The sequence below is a fragment of the Lactuca saligna genome, chromosome 5 (genome assembly GCF_052625555.1).
Source record: "Lactuca saligna cultivar CGN05327 chromosome 5, ASM5262555v1, whole genome shotgun sequence".
NCBI lineage: Eukaryota > Viridiplantae > Streptophyta > Magnoliopsida > Asterales > Asteraceae > Lactuca > Lactuca saligna.
Window position 1 is genome coordinate 72,426,765 of NC_136421.1, and position 17,196 is coordinate 72,443,960.

General features: G+C 35.3%; 1 protein-coding gene across 2 annotated transcripts; it reads left to right on the forward strand.

Moving 5' to 3' along the window:
• Window positions 1-431: 431 nt before the first annotated feature.
• Window positions 432-3,816, forward strand: LOC144997853 (FAD-dependent oxidoreductase family protein). Of its 2 annotated transcripts, none has more exons than XM_078957715.1 (5): window positions 432-1,013; window positions 1,161-1,442; window positions 1,592-2,028; window positions 3,089-3,248; window positions 3,553-3,816. In XM_078957715.1, exons 1-5 carry the CDS (start codon window positions 732-734, stop codon window positions 3,667-3,669), a joined length of 1,278 nt encoding a protein of 425 aa, XP_078813841.1. In that variant the 5' UTR covers window positions 432-731; the 3' UTR covers window positions 3,670-3,816. The 2 variants fall into 2 exon arrangements, with proteins under 2 accessions (XP_078813841.1, XP_078813842.1); XM_078957716.1 differs by having other exon boundaries at window positions 838-1,013; window positions 1,154-1,442.
• The last annotated feature ends 13,380 nt before the right edge of the window (window positions 3,817-17,196 follow it).

Here is a 17,196-nt window from a genome sequence, read left to right on the forward strand (position 1 = left end):
TAACAACTTAATCTAAATCTTGAGCCTTTTGATGTAAAGATCAATCCTTTATAGACTTCATGAAGTGAGGCTTCACTTTTTATTTCTATATATTTTTTCTTTCTCTCTCTTTTTCTTCACTTTAAAACTTTGTAGTATTACTTTGTTTTGAAATATCACCAATATATATATATATATATATATATATATATATATATATATATATATATATATATATATATATATATATAGAGAGAGAGAGAGAGAGAGAGAGAGAGAGAGATCAAAGGTTTCGCAGTATGTTCTGAGACTCAACGACAACACTCTAACGGTTAGGGACTAAGCTTGCAACAAAATCAACTTTAAGAACCATTTATGTAATTAATGGAACATCTTGACTAAACATAAAACTTTTGACATATCTCAAGAAGTTTAGGGAAAAATTTGTAATTTACATTTTACTCGATCGAGAGACATATTACACCTTGAGCAAAACTTTTACAAAAACCCTGTTATAGTTGGACGCGCCGATTCCATGATCTCTGCTTTCAACTTAAACATTCAATCAAAACCGACTGCAATTGCTTCTTGTTTCGCTTGATCGGATATGCGAATGAATTGTATTCATTTTCTATAATTTTGTGTTATGTGTTGGAGTCGGACGATCAAAAAGAGGGATATGCAATTGCTTCTTGTTTCGCTAGATCCATTCAAGGAAATCGCGGTTTCTTTTTCTAATTAATTTAAAGCCCATGATGAAATTGAAGAAGTTATCGAGGAATTTGGTACAAATACCATCAATCCGTAAGAAGTGTAGCTCTTCAGCAGCAGTAGCAGGAATTCAGAAGGAGAAGACGGATTGTGTGGTGATAGGGGCAGGTGTTGTGGGAATAGCTGTAGCCAGAGAATTGTGTTTGAATCATAATAGAAATGTTTTAGTGATCGAATCCGCTTCCACTTTCGGCACCGGTAGCAGTTCGCGTAATAGCGAAGTCATTCATGGCGGAATCTATTACCCTCCCAATTCTCTCAAGGTTTCTCTCTTTTCTTCCTTCATTTACTTCCTCCTTCAACCTCTCATTGTTACAACACTCAATTCAGTAGTTCTAGATGTGCAAGCCGTTCATTTTAGCCTTTCCATAACGTCTTTCTTCTGTTCCTGATTCCAAAATAGTTTGCAGGCTCGTTTTTGTGTTAGAGGAAGAAGGTTACTATATGAATACTGCAACGAACATGGGATTCCACATAAGCAAATTGGGAAGCTAATAGTAGCTTGTGGACATGAAGAGCTTCCAAAGTTGAATTATCTTTTGAATCGTGGGAATGAAAATGGAGTTGAAGGGCTAAGAATGATGGAGGGATCCGATGCATTGACATTGGAGCCTGAGTTGCAATGCCTGAAAGCTTTATGGTCTCCAACTTCAGGAATAATCGATTCACATTCCTTAATGCTCTCACTAATGGTATGACTTTGACTTTGACTCTGATGTCAATAGGATAAAAACTGTAACTTTTTGTCCCATCCAAAAAGGAGTGAAAGACTTCATTTGTACAAAAGACGTAAATGCCCTTCTCATATAAATAAAAGTATGTTGGTATTTCTTGCATTTAGGGTGAAGCAGAAACTCATGGAACAATTTTTTCTTACAACTCAACTGTGATTGGTGCTCATATGGAAGGAAATCAAATTAATCTCCACATTTCTGAGACCAAATCTTTAAAAAACTTGGATTCAAAGTCTCAAGGGAACCCGGATATTATACTTCTCCCTAAACTTGTAGTCAACGCTGCAGGGTTGACTTCTACAGCTCTTGCAAGGCGTTTTAATGGCATAAATCATGGAGTGATTCCTCAATCTTATTATGCACGTGGATGTTATTTTTCTTTATCGAATATTACGGTTTCGCCATTTAAACATTTGATTTATCCTATACCTGAAGATGGTGGTCTTGGGGTTCATGTTACTTTGGATCTTGATGGAAATGTCAAATTTGGCCCTGATGTTGAATGGCTTAGTGATGTAGATGATATCTCAAGTATGCAAAACAAGTAAGGTTATGCTACTTTTGTTTCTGATTAGGTGTTGTTTGGATAAATGATGTTAAAAAATATTTAGGAAAAAAAAATGAGGGAAAATTTGTAAAAGGTTTGGAGTTAATGGAGTAAAGTTGCTTTAAGTTGTTCTTTTTGTATCAAGTCAAAACACAGTACCCATTTGTAGCTCGGTTTACTAGATTTTTTTTCCTCATTAAGTGTTGTTTGGATAACTGATGTTTAAAAAGTAATAGAAAAAGTGATGGCATGCTTGGTGAAATTGGATAAAAAAAAAGGAAAATATGTAAATGGGGAATCTCACGAAAGACCTTATGTTTTGTTTTTTTTTTTTGGATTAAACCTCATCTTTATTTTTTTCTTGAAAAGGACCTTATGTTTTTTTTCATTTTTTCCAAAAAAACCCTCAACTTTGTCTTTTTTTCTGAAAAAAAAACTCTCAACCTTCTAAATGTTTCCAAATAAATCCTAACTTTTTTAGTATTTATTGAAAAAAAAACTCGCATTTTACAACATTTTTTTAAAGAAAAATGACTAAAAGAGCTACATCGGAAAAGATGAAAAAATGCAAGGTCTTTTTCATGAAAAAAAAAGTTGATGTTTTAATCCAGAAAAAACACAAATTATAAGGTCTTCTACGAGATTAACTCGTAAGTAAAAAACAAACACCCATATTTAGCTTACTAAGCCATGTTTCTCTTTTTTCCAATTAAGTGTTGTCACGATAAATAATATTTAAAAAATGTTTGACAAAAATGTAAGAAAAAAAATGGCAAACATATTTGGGAAATACAAGAAAAAATAAATGCAGAAAAATTTGTAAAATCTCAGTAACTTAATGTGGAATGTTTCAATTTTTGTCTTTTGCACATCAGTTTTAGTCTCAATTCAGTCTACTCCAATAACAATCAGTCTTAGTCTCAATTCAGTCCACTCCAATAACAATCAGTTCACTCCACTCAAATAACAGTCTGTCTTGTCGTGTTATGTCCTTTATAATCTTTTTACCAACTAGTATTTTTTTTTTTCTAATGAATTTTTTTTAATTAAAATTCAGGTTTGACTATACGGTATGTGCTGACCGTGCCAAGAAATTCTATCCGGCGATTAGGCGGTACTACCCTTCTTTAAATGACGCGTCCCTGCAACCTGCTTATGCTGGTATCAGACCAAAAATTTCTGGCCCAGGAGACGCATTTTCTGATTTTCTAATTCAGGTTCTTATTTAATTCCTTTTCAATTAAACATTTAAATAAAATATTTCAACTTATATACGAATCATTAAATACCATATATCAGTACTTACATTACATACTCTCAGTTATAAAACATTAAGGCCTAAATGCAAGAAACAACAATCTACTTTCATTTGTTTGTGTCGTATAGCATCGTATGCATATTTCTTACCATTACATCGTTCTACTTACAGTTTATTTTTTTTTTTTGATAAATATATTTAGTTATAAAATTGTACTTTATTTTTTTTTAATTATGAAATTTAATCCAAACACTGTTGTGTAGGGAGAGGAGGGTCATGGGATACCGGGACTTGTAAACCTATTTGGGATCGAGTCTCCCGGTCTAACATCAAGTATGGCAATTGCAGAGCATGTTGCAGCCAAGCTATCAAGATTCTAAATTTCTTTCGGATCGAGTCTCCCAATTTTACTTATTGTTCTAATTTTTACATTTTTATTTGAAAAAATACAGAAAAACATATCATTTTATTGGTTTAGTTGATTAACTATTTTTATGCAATGACTTAACATTATACCTTTTTCACAATTTTAATAAAAACATTTTTTTTTTTCAATTATCTGGTTTTGATATCACGTCAAAATACCGAAAAGTACTTTCGTCATTTTATTTATTTAGCCACTGAACTATTATTTTTTATCGATTAAGCCAATGAAGTATTATTAGAATAACAAAGTATTGGTTTAGTTGCTAAATTAAGTGTGTTGTGTTTTTGTGTATCTTTATCCATTTTTCAAATCGGGTAAACAAAAAAACTATTTTTTTGAAAAACCATATACAATCTCAATCGTTTTTAGTAGCAGGTTGTATGTGAAAAAAATTGAATATAAACTTTTTAATTAGTGTTTGATTTGACTATTTATATGTTAATATACTTAGATATTAAAACTATATCGTCTCAATGGCTTCTAGGAATGTGTTTTTGGACCGAATACATGAACCGGAACAAAAACCCGACCCCACCTGAATTAGGATCGAATAAGTTATTCGGGTTGGTCCTTGGGTATGTATTTTAGCCCAATTCAGGTTTCAAGTAATTCGGGCCGGTTTACCCAAAAAAAACACCTAATTCGGTTCTAGAAACCCAGACCGAAAACGTTTAATAATATATATTTTTTCTTGAACTAGATATAGTATTTTTTTTTATAGTTTATGACCAGATTTTTCGGTTTTTCGGTTTATTTGGGTTATCCGGGTCATTTCGGTTCAAAAGCATAGTGTATAGGTTATTTCGGTCATTTCGGATTACTAACTGAACCAAAACCCGTATTACCCGAACCGAACCGGTAACGTATTAGTTTAATCGGTAGGGGTTTTGGTTCCAACTTTTCATCCAATTCGGGTTCGGGTCGGTTCCGGCCCGAAGCATATCCCTAATGGCGTCTATCATTTGTTGTGTGTAAATAATATTAAATATAATATTTGGTTTATTATTATTTGGGGATTAATGCAGAAAAGTTTTATTATATTAGGAAAATTTTTAATAAAGTATTAAAAGTTTTTTTAACAAAAAGTTCTGGTTATTTAATATTTTGCCCAAATTAACAAAAAATTCATTTTTATATTTGAACAACAAATGACAAATTATGTAATTTTCTCAAAATACTAGGATTTTTTTGTTAAAATTCTTTTTTAGGACTTTTTTAAAAAAAATTCCCAAAATAATGAGACTTTTCCGCACAAAACCTTTATTATTTGTGACTATTGTTATAGTTAAATAATTTGAAAATAACTTATTTGCTCAAAATTTTAATTTCGATCATCATGATTATTTCAAATATCGAACATTGGTATTGTTTTTAATCTAACAATATAATTTTTAATTTAATGTCATTTTAACCTTTGTTATTGTTTATTGTTTTTAAAACTGCTTCTTTGGAAAGTTTTTATCATTAATTCAAAATTTATGACATACAACAACATATCTAAACTAATAAATTTTGAATATTTTGTTGAAGTTAAGCATTTAGTTTTAAAAGTAGAATAATAATAGAGGTTACTATTTTTAAAAAACAAATTGATGTGATTTAAGATCAATGGAACAAAAAAAATTCAACATCTATTTTCTTTTTACAAGAAACTATACAAATAAGAAATAAAAGGAAAAATCAAACTTCTATTACTAGTATTACAAAAAGATAAATATATTCATTTTAAACTAATAGTTTTCATCATAGCTTTTAAGCAACCATAAGAACAATAATAAAATTTAATAATAATGACATATTCTAAAGTCTACCTCTTTTTTATCAATGAAAAAAAAAATTCAACTTCTATTTTATTTTTCTCAAGAAACTATACAGATAAAAAAAATAAAAGAAATGATTAAGCTTCTATTATATGCATTAAAAGGGAAAAATACATTCATTGAACTAATAATTTTCATCATAGCTTTTAAGACAATCATATGAACAATAATAAAAACAGCCAGTGGAATGCTATTCTCCATGCTTCCAACTAAAACATTATAGTTTCCTCCGCCCACTTTTGGTTCAAATGGTTCTCCATATGCTCTTTGTGCTTCATTTCAAAGACGAATTTCATGTTCTTCCATCGTCTCTTGCATCTTTCCCAAAAAATCATATTTTTGCTTGGCCATCATATCCACCATGAAAGCTTGAATATGTTACAACATATTTGGTTCAGTACAACTCCTTATTAACTAACTTCCTCTTCATTAGTTTTCACGTTAGGGGTATGACTTCTTATGTTTACCATTCTAAGTAATTTAAATGTAAGTTATAATATAATAATTGAACATTTAGAAACCTAAACATGTAAATTATTATTTCTCATTCCAACGCCAACTTCCTTAAGATTTTTAATTTTCCACTAGAGCACCTTTAGTTTAAGTCCAAGCACTAGTCCAAGTACATAGTTCACTTAATCTCATGCTCTGATACCAAATTATAATACCTCTTGCTAGCTTCTATTTGAAAATGTAGTTAAAAAATCAGTTATACCTTTGAAAAAGTTTCATCATAAATAGTTGAGGAAAAATATAGTCTCAGTTCACTTAAAACTTATAATTAAGTTTGAAAATAGCAAGGTTGTTAACAATAAACATATCAAATCACTTGTTCAAGCTCACCACACAAGTTCTTATCTTCTCAAAGTCCAACCTAAGGTCTTCTACTTCTTGACTTTACCTTTAACCCGAGCATATGTCAAATAAGTTAGACAATGGATTTGCTTAATGAGAATAGTCGAGGTGGATTCATTTGGAAAGGAGATAAGAATTTAACTTACCAGAATCCACCTTTGAAAAACCATTTTAAAATCATTTCCAAAATATATAAGGGTTTTATGACCCAAATCTTATCAAAAACTATTTCAAACATATTGTAATTTATTGGCCCAAAGTTGAATATAACCATTTTAAATAAGTTAGGGATTAATAACCCAAATCAATTTTAATAAAATCATTTCAAATAAGTTGGGATTTAATGACCAAAATCAAGTTTAATAAGAACATTTCAAATAAGTTGGGATTTAATGATCCAAATTAAGTTTAAGGGTTTATGGTCCTCAAATCAACTCTTAAAAGACCAACAACCTTAAATTAACATTTGTTAGTTAAGTAAAAATCAAATATCAACTTAGTTCAGTAAATAGATCAAGCAAGTAACAACATTAGTGTTATGCAACATGCAATAATACTAAAATCTAAATTCATCTCAAGAAGTCCAATCACACAAATTTGATGGTTGGAAGCTTGAGTATGAATTAGTGTATTTCACATACACCTTATAGTTATGAAGGAGCGTATTCCAAACACAAGTAGTGGGGAGTAAGTAAGAAGGAACTGTTGGATTAGTGTCTAAAGCTGTAACTATATTTGGTAAGTACTTGACCCGATTGTACATGGTCCTTTTGGGTTGCCTTCACCATAGCAACTTGATAGGATGATTTGTTAAGAGAGAAGAAATATTCTTGTTAATATATTATGAGAATAATATATTAAAAGAATAATAATATTAATTTGATTAATATAAGTCATAAATTAATTAGGAATTAACTTGGTGACTTAAAGAGATTAATTGAAGAAAGGGGTATAAACTGTCAAATGTGTGATAGTTGTATTTTGAGCCAAGAATCCTTATGGATACGAGTTGGACGATTTTAGGGATGTGGATCACCTATAAATCATCCAAAGCCTTATCTAGAAGAGGATTTGGATTTCTTTGAGGCTAAGTTATCCAATTAGGGTTTTAGGGTGAAACCCTAGGAGCTCACAATATAAATAGACTCATCGGGTTGAGGAAATCGGCCAACCTTGTGATTGGAGTAACCCTAGAGCCGATTTCCCTCTTCCTCATATCTCTCAAATCATCTTCTTGCTAGTTGGTGTTTGTAAGCCATTAGAGGAGTGACATTTGTGACTCTAAGAAGAAGAAGGTTTTCAAGCAAGTAACTCAAGGTATTATTCTAGATTTGTTTTCATATGTTTTAATTGTTAGTTTGCATTAGATCTAGCTATGAAAGTCTTGGGTATGTTGCATGTTCAATTAGTGAAACCTAGATCCAAGCTATAGGGTTGTATGTGCACATAGGGAAAGTTCTTATGTCCAAAACCCGTTAGTGGTATCAGATCCATGATTGGTTTCAATTGAATTTAATGCTTAACTGTTTTGCTAGCTGAAAATCGTTTTTCTTGCCCTCTGTCAACCCAACTCGGCGAGTCAGTGTTTGGACTCGGCGAGTTGGCCTTGACTCGGTGAGTCCAAAGCTTAACTCGGCAAGTCCGAGCGTCAGACAGAGGATAATTCGGGATTTTGATGTTGTTTTTGTCTTGGATTGATACCTAAATCGTTTTATTATGTAAAATTCAAATTTTAACTTAATTTAATGATTATCCTTGACATAAATATAGATAATTTCAAATCTTTTAATTATTGATTATTTATATGATAAATGTTGGACTATTTAAGATTATTTGGTAAATATCTAACGACTAAAATTTAATTAGGTCAAATATAGATAATTATGAAATTAATTGTTTAATTTGAATTATTTGTTATTTGATCCCTATTGTTTTGAAAAGGTCAATTTTATCCCGAAGTTTTGAAATTTGAATTTTGTAATTAATAGTTTAATTTAGAAGAATTTTAATTTCAACCCCTAGAGTTTTACAAGTTTAAAATTCAACCCTATACTATTATATTATTAAAAGCTTAATAAATATATAAGTAAAATTAAAATGCTAGTCTTACCGTTAGTAGGCCTCATTCACAAAGCCGGTCTATAAGGTGGGTATAAGGTTGCTGCCTATAAAATGGCGCTTAATGGGTGTACACTCACACCCACCGCTTGCTTGACCGGTGGAGGGTCGTTAGCCGAACGGGTAGGATAGGGGAACTCTCTCTGCTCATTAATAAGTATAATGAACCTATAAAGTAACTAAACTATTTTATAAAAATTCCCAATCTTAGTTACTTTAAGAAAAGTGAATTGATGCAATCCCATGAAATTGCACTTTGCACCCTTGCTAAGAAGTTAGTGGAATGTATGTGGTTTACCGGCACACTAATTGGTTCTAAACAAAGGTGGCAAAGGGTGATTCATTGTTTATCATAGTACGATGGAGCGTGTGTGGTTTACCGGCACATCGAATAGATGATTGTAACAATGAAGGCACCATGTAGATTTGCATGATAATTCACACCCGCTTTGTGATCCTCGGTATCCCAGTCAAAAACTAGATGGGCATATCAAGATTTAAACATGCAATTGAAAGGTTCAATGAACCTCAAAGAAAATCTAGGAATTCTCAATAAAACTTAAGGTTATGTTTTCGAGTTGATGAATTAGTGAAACTTCATTCACTTAACCTCCAAATTGTTTGCATGTTGGATTACGACATCCCTTTTTTAATATGTAAATAATGTTGTTGGGTCCTAGCCCTAATTTTTCATTTTGGGTGTTTTATTAGGGATCCAATTCTAATCAAACTTTGTCCTTTATATTTGTAGATGTCGAACGCAAACAACGTTGCTGCTAACTCATTCACATTAATGAGTCTTTGCCAAAAGGTGACCTTCGCTGGTACGGACTTTAGCGAGTGGATAAGATAGATTCACACCATTGCTCGCTACAAGGACAAAGAGTATGTCCTCGACGAAAAGCTCGAGAAGGTCAACCCAGAAATCGCCACTCCCGAAGAGATGGCTGTTTTTGAGACACACGAATATGATGCAACGAAAGTCCATTGCATCATGATAGCCACTATGAACCAAGAATTCCAAAAGTCCTATGAGGACATGTATCCCTATGAAATGCATCAAGACTTGATGGAGAGGTACCACCAAAGCGCGAGGCAAGAGTGCTACGAGATCATCACTAACATGATCACCATTAAGATGTGAAATGGAGAATCGTTGACTGTGCAATTGCAAAAGATGCAACGATATGTTGATCATCTTCACAAGTTAAATGTTAAATTTGGGGAGGATTTGTCCATCGACATTGTTCTTCATTCCTTACCTTCATGCTACAACCAATTTAGGATGACCTACCACATGAAAAAGGAAGAGGTCACCCTAAGCAAACTCCAAGGACTGCTGAGATCAACCTAAAGGACAACTCTGTTGCACCAACTCCCGCACTAACCGCTGCTCCTGTTTTGGCTATAGGGCAGGGAAGGGGCAAGAAGAGGAAGGCTCCGTCAAAGAGCCACCGCAAGGGAAAGTCCCAAGATGGTTCATCTTCTAGTGGGACCAAAGTTGATCCTGCTAAGCCCAACCCTAACCCGAAGGAGGCAGAGTGCCATCATTGCCATAAAATAGGGCATTAGAAGAGAAGCTGCCTGGAATATCTGCAAACCATCAAGGATGGAAAGATCAAGCCATCCTTTGCAAGTATATACACAATTAAATCTAGTAATTCATCTCACACTATTTCTTGAGTTCTTGATACAGCATGTGGTTACCACATTTGTTCTGATTTGCAGGGACTAAGAAGAAATAGAGATGTGGAGCAAGGAAGAATAAATCTAATCATGGGAAACAGAAGATCATCGCCTGTGACCAAGATTGGAATGTATTATTTAGTGCTTAGTAATGGATTAGGTCTAGATTTAAATAATTGTTGCTACTCGCCAGAAATGCCAAGAAACATCATTTCATTTCATGGTTTGCTTAGACAAGGATTTAGATATTCGTTTAATAATATGAATGGTTCTATTTATGCTTATCTAAATGGTGTTTTATACTTTGAAGCAATGCCTTGTAATGGAATTTATGAAACTGTTATGGTTGTAGATAACCTAGGAAATGATGTGTTGTGTATAGATTCTTCCAATAGTATGGATAAAGCATCTTTGCGGCATTGTCGTCTTGGACATGTCAACAAGAAGCGCATAGCCCAACTCCAAAAGGATGGAGTGTTGGAGTCATTCGACCTTCGGGAAGATGACACATGTGAATCTTGTTTACTTGGAAAGATGACCAAGTCACCCTTCACTGGCACTTGTGAGAGGGGTGAGGGTTTATTGGATCTCATACATACCGATGTATGTGGGCCCTTTAGATCCACCACAAAGGATGGAAACCGCTTCTACGTAACCTTCACCAATGATTATAGTAGATATGAGTATATTTACTTAATCAAGCACAAGTCTAAAACGTTTGAAAAGTTCAAAGAGTTCAAGAATGAAGTGGAGAATTAGTTGGGCAGGAAATCAAGATGCTTCGATCCAATCGAGGAGGAGAGTACCTAAGTATTGAATGCCACGACTATCTCAAGGAATGTGGAATAGTTTCACAATTAACGCCACCTAGGACACCACAGTTGAATGGCGTGGTAGAAAGGCACAATCAAACCTTGTTGGACATGGTTCGTTCTATGATGAGTCGTGCTTCACTACATATCTCATTTTGGGGGTATGCCTTAGAGACTGTCGCCCATATCCTTAACTGAGTCCTTACAAAGAAGATTGCCAAAACACCTCACGAGATATGGACAGGGAAAGCTCCCTCGTTGGCACATATCAAGGTTTAGGGTTGTGAAGTTTTTGTAAGACGAGAAAATCATGACAAGCTCGAACCTCGTAGTGAGTGATGTATTTTCATCGGCTACCCGCAGAAATCCTTTGGATATCTCTTCTATAGGCCGAGTGACAATGTTGCCTTCGTTGCGAGGAGAGGGGTTTTCCGAGAGAGAGAACTCATAAGCCAAGTAGACAGTGGGAGGCAGATCGATCTTGAAGAGATTCAAGAGTCGAATGATGAAGGAACCTCTACCACTGGCGCTCAACCCGAGGAGGAAACTCCGGTTGAACCTATTGACCAATGCTTACCTCTTAGATGTTCCGAAAGAGTTAGAGTTCAACCCCAGTTGTATGGTTTTCATATTACTACCGAAGGGGACACGTATATTAGTGATAGTACACTAATAAATCTAGATGAACCTAATTGCTATAAGGAAGCCATGGCAGGCTTGGAGTCTGCAAAATGGAAAGAGGCGATGGACAGCGAGATTCAGTCCATGTATGACAACCAAGTTTGGAATTTGGTTGACAATGTACCCGGACGTAAGACCGTTGGGTGCAAATGGATCTTCAAGAAGAAGACCGACGTGGATGGGAATGTGCACACGTACAAGGCGCGATTGGTGGCGAAGGGCTTTACTCAAACTCCCAGAGTTGACTATGATGAGACCTTCTCTCCAGTTGCGAAGATAAAATCTATTAGGGTGATGCTAGTTATTGCCGCATTTCATGATTATGAGATATGGCAAATGGATGTCAAGACCGCTTTCCTTAATGGGAAGTTGGCTGAGGATGTTTACATGGCTCAGCCAGAGGGTTTTGTCGATCCGAAGCATTCAAATAGAGTGTGTAAGCTTGAGAAGTCCATTTATGGACTTAAGCAAGCATCTCGCAGATGGAATCTTTGCTTTAATGAGAAAGTCAAAGAGTTTGGATTTGTACGAAGCGAAGATGAATCATGTGTATATGTCAAAGCCAGTGGGAGCATAGTTAGCTTTCTCGTTTTGTATGTCGATGACATATTACTCATAGGAAACGACATATCGACTCTGCAGGAGGTAAAGTCCTGGCTCGGGAAGTGCTTCGCTATGAAGGACCTCGGAGAGGCTTCCTATATATTGGGAATAAGGGTAGTGAGAGAAAGAAGTAAGAGACTAATAGGACTTAGTCAAAATACTTACTTAGATAAGGTACTAAAACGTTTTAGTACAGAAAACTCGAAGAAGGGATAACTACCGAAAAAAAGTAATACAAAGTTGAGTAAGACTCAAAGTCCGAGTACCGAAGCCAAGATAGCTGAGATGAGCCGAGTACCTTATGCTTCCGCAGTTGGCTCGATCATGTATGCTATGACTTGTACTCGTCCTGATGTGGCCTTTGCTTTGAGCATGGTCATTAGATATCAAGGGAATCCTGGTAGAGCGCATTGGATTGCGGTCAAGAACATCCTTAAGTACCTTCGGAGGACCAAGGAATGGTTTCTAGTCCTTGAAAGGAGTGATGACTTGAAGGTGCGAGGGTATAGTGACACTAGTTTCCAGACTGACAGGGACAACTACCGTTCGTAGTGGGGATGGGTCTTTACCCTTAATGGAGGAGCGGTTACTTGGAAAAGTTCCAAACAGGAAATTGTAGCTGATTCAACGTGCGAATCAGAGTACATTGCAGCGAGCGAAGCGTCAAAGGAGGCAATATGGTTGAAGAACTTCATTGGCGATCTTGGAGTTGTGCCTACCATAAAGGAGCCCATGGAAATTTTCTGTGATAGTGAAGGAGTGGTTGCCTTGACCAAGGAACCGATGGATCATGGTAGATCTCGGCATATCGACAAAAAATATCATTTTATTAGGCATCGAGTAGAAGAAGGACACCTCGTGGTTAAGAGGATATCATCAGAGGATAACCCAACAGATCTGCTTACGAAGGGACTGAGTAGGATTAAGCACTTGCAGCATGCTAGGAGTATTGGACTGAAGGATGATATTAGTTTAGATTAAATAGTATTGGAAACATGAAATAGATAAATGTAATTGACATTTGATGATTAAATAAAAGAGTATTGTTTATAAGTAAAGTTACTGTCTTATGTTAATCGTTTAGCTATTGTATCACTTTGCATGTTTTGACTTCCAAAATAATTGAGTTTATTAAGAATAATCGAATTATTCAAACTGTCCACAATCGTTCATATGTTGGAAGTAGGTATGAATGAAGATTGTCGTGAATTGGTGTGTAGATTGTCTAAATGATATTAGACATAACAAAGGTTTGCTGCAACGTTCATGAGTGCTTATGAACAAGTTTTGAGCATTGGAACAAACCCGCGCTTGCTGGAATCACTTTCGAGTGATCGCAAGACGATAATATCATATGGTCTTAAAACCTAGATATATGGTTTATTATTTACTAATTGGTTGTACATTGATAATACGAAACCGCATCAGTAAATTGATGTCATAATACGCATTGTGGTGTATAGTTGGTTAGTCGATAAGTAAATGCATATAAGTTGAAGTTTATCTGTTACTTTTATTCTAAGAGGGTAAAAGTGATATCACGGCCACTCGATGATTTGATTTGACTTATGTGTCGGGCCCGATCAGGACTGAATTGATGTGTTCAATTAAGTTCTATGTCGAATAAATTTGAGATCGAGAAAATAGTTGCTGGACAATAAGTATGACAGTGTTTCATGAAATCGTCTGCACGATATCAAAACAAAGGACTGTACGATACCTTATCTAAAGGACAGGTTACTGATAAGATCAGAGTTGACAGCGTCTTTGAGAGCTACGATTGCTAATCGGATTGTGTTTGCATTTATAGTTACTAGACTTATCCAAGTGGGAGACTGTTGGATTAGTATCTAAGGTTGTAACTATATTCAGTAAGTACTTGACCCGATTGTACATGGTCCTTTTGGGTTGCCTTCACCATAGCAACTTGATAGGATGATTTGTTAAGAGAGAAGAAATATTATTGTTAATATAATATGAGAATAATATATTAAAAGAATAATAATATTAATTTGATTAATATAAGTCATAAATTAATTAGGAATTAACTTGGTGACTTAAAGAGATTAATTGAAGAAAGGGGTATAAACTATCAAATGTGTGATAGCTGTATTTTGATCCAATAATCCTTATGGATATGGGTTGGACAATTTTAGGGATGTGGATCACCTAGAAATCATCCAAGGCCTTATCTAGAAGAGGATTTGGATTGCTTTGAGGCTAAGTTATCCAATTAGGGTTTTAGGGTGAAACCCTAGGAGCTCACAATATAAATAGACTCATAGGGTTGAGGAAATCGGCCAACCTTGTGATTGGAGTAACCCCAGAGCCGATTTCCCTCTTCCTCATATCTCCCAAATCATCTTCTTGCTAGTTTGTGTTTGTAAGCCATTACAGGAGTGACATTTGTGACTCTAAGCTCCAAGAAGAAGAAGGTTTTCAAGCAAGTAACTCAAGGTATTATTCTTGATCTGTTTTCATATGTTTTAATTGTTAGTTTGCATTAGATCTAGCCATGAAAGTCTTGGATATGTTGTATGTTCAATTAGTGAAACCTAGATCCAAGCTATAGGGTTGTATGTGCACATAGGTAAAGTTCTTATGTCCAAAACCCATCAAGAACATATTCCAAATTAACATATCCCAAGTCTACATCATAGACTAGGTATTCATGAACCATCACATGAACACCACACAAGGGGTAGGTATCCCACTTCTTCGTAGTAAGATTATCTATAAATTGCTTAATATCATCATACATCATAATGGTCAATCCTGTATGGATATAATTAATGGCTCACACTGGCACCTATCCTAGAATGTATGAACATGTTTGATTCCTAAATCGTAAATCATCATAAATCATAGAACAACTTTTTTGTTTGGACCCTTTTGATTTGATGTGTTACCTATTCAACTAGATCTAATGCAACTAAGAATAACCATATGGGGGTTTAAAGATTACAAAATCTCATAGCCTTTGATTTCCTCGCTCTAGCAAATTGATCGGATGAGTAGAATCCAACTAGGATTCCTATTTTGTAGTCATACCCAAACAACATATCTACAACCTTGACAACCACCTTGAACCAAAAAATAATAACCCCGAAACGATTAGGATTTTTTTCATGTAATACCCAGTTTCACATCGCTTCATTTTCGGGGTGCGACACAATCATCAGTTATCATAAGGCTTGGGAGCTTGGGAATGAAAGGATTTGGCCCTTTTTGGACGAGGGTGTTAAAGTTGAAGTGATCTGAATGTTCGATGGTGTTTTAGAACCCAAGGGCATAATCGTAATTTGTTAACTCGCTCCTTTCCGAATTTTGTGTTTTATTTGGGGAGTTTTAAGGCTTTGATGGGTTTCCAGAACTGTAGAGCTTCTCATCACCTTTTTGTGGATATAAAGTTCATTGGAAACGGACCTAGAATGAAAAAGTTATGGCATTCGGAAGAAATTAGGGTTTTTGGGAAAAACCTTAGTATGCAGGGCATACATAGGGAGTACTCAGGGTGTACTCATGCGAGGGCACTTACGGGAGACATACCTTGGCGTACGCTAAGTGTAGTCAGCAGACTTGGTCGTGAAGCTTCGACCTCACACCCTGAGCGTACGAGGAGTATGTTGGGCGTACGAGGAATGTCTAAACCCTAAAATTTTAATCATGTGTACCCTGTTTAAGCATCCTTATTCCTTAGGGTTGGCCTCCTTTTCAACATATGAAGCCCCAAACCCCTAAAAAAGGAGTCTTAGCCTCCATTTTTAGGTGTTTGAACCTTTGGTGAGAAATTGGTGTTCATTTTATGGATCTAGAAGAAGAAAGAGAAGCTTGAAGACTTATTCTTTGAAGGAAATCTTTGAGATCCAACATTTGCATCTCCTTTTGGTAAGTTGGGAGGTATAAAGTCCAAAACTTTCCTTTTCATTTCATGGATCTTTTTCATGCTTCATTTTTTGGTCATTTTGACCCTTTTGGTTGGTGATTGGGAATTAAAGTCGTTTTTAAGGCTTGAAATTATAGATCTAGATATATCATGGGTTCTTTGAGCATAAAGGTGCAAACTTTATGGTGGTTTTGGTTCCTTGCAGGTATTAAGTCATGTATTAAGCTCTTTTGAGCTTTAGAGTCCCATTTAGCCACAAATGCACATAAAGTTGCAACTTTATGTGATTAACAACCTTGGGAAAGTCAGATCTGAGATTGGATCCAAATATTAATGGATTAAGTGATGAATGTGGGAAAGTGGCCATGGCTGGTGAGTACGCTAGGCGTACAAGTATGTACGTTACGCGTACAAGCCTGTCATGTTGTACTCTGAGCGCACAGGCTAGGTACGCCCCGCGTACTCGGCAGACTTGGGATTTTTGCATTTTGGTCTTCGGTTTGGGTTTGGTTGTGTTGGTCCATGTTAGGCCATCTGGATATTTTTATGGTTGGGTTGTTGTGATTTGTTGGACTTTCTTGGGTAATGGCCCATAAAAGGAATTGGGCCTAATTTTCCATATTTGGGCCTTAGATGTTTATTTTGGGATTTTGGGCCTTTGGTCATCTAGTTTGGGCCAAGCTTATGGAAGCGTAAAAAGGTCTTTTAGCCTAATTTGGACTCATAGTGTGAGTCACGGTCTAGATATTGATGGATTGTCATCATGGTATTTGATAGCGCGTGGATTTTAGTGGATCTGCCGTTAGAGATTATTCGTGGGATCAGCTATTGATGGGGTGTTATCTTGATGTTGGCGGTTTGAGATCTGTCAGCCAACAGCCAGAGATTGTCTATATGATGTACTTATGCGAGGTGATTCTTCCTCACTATACTTACGAGTCGAAGGCACCAAGGCCAGCCCTTTGGTTTCGATATTCTATAATCCTTGCTATTATTTAGTAGTAATCTGGTAGATCGAT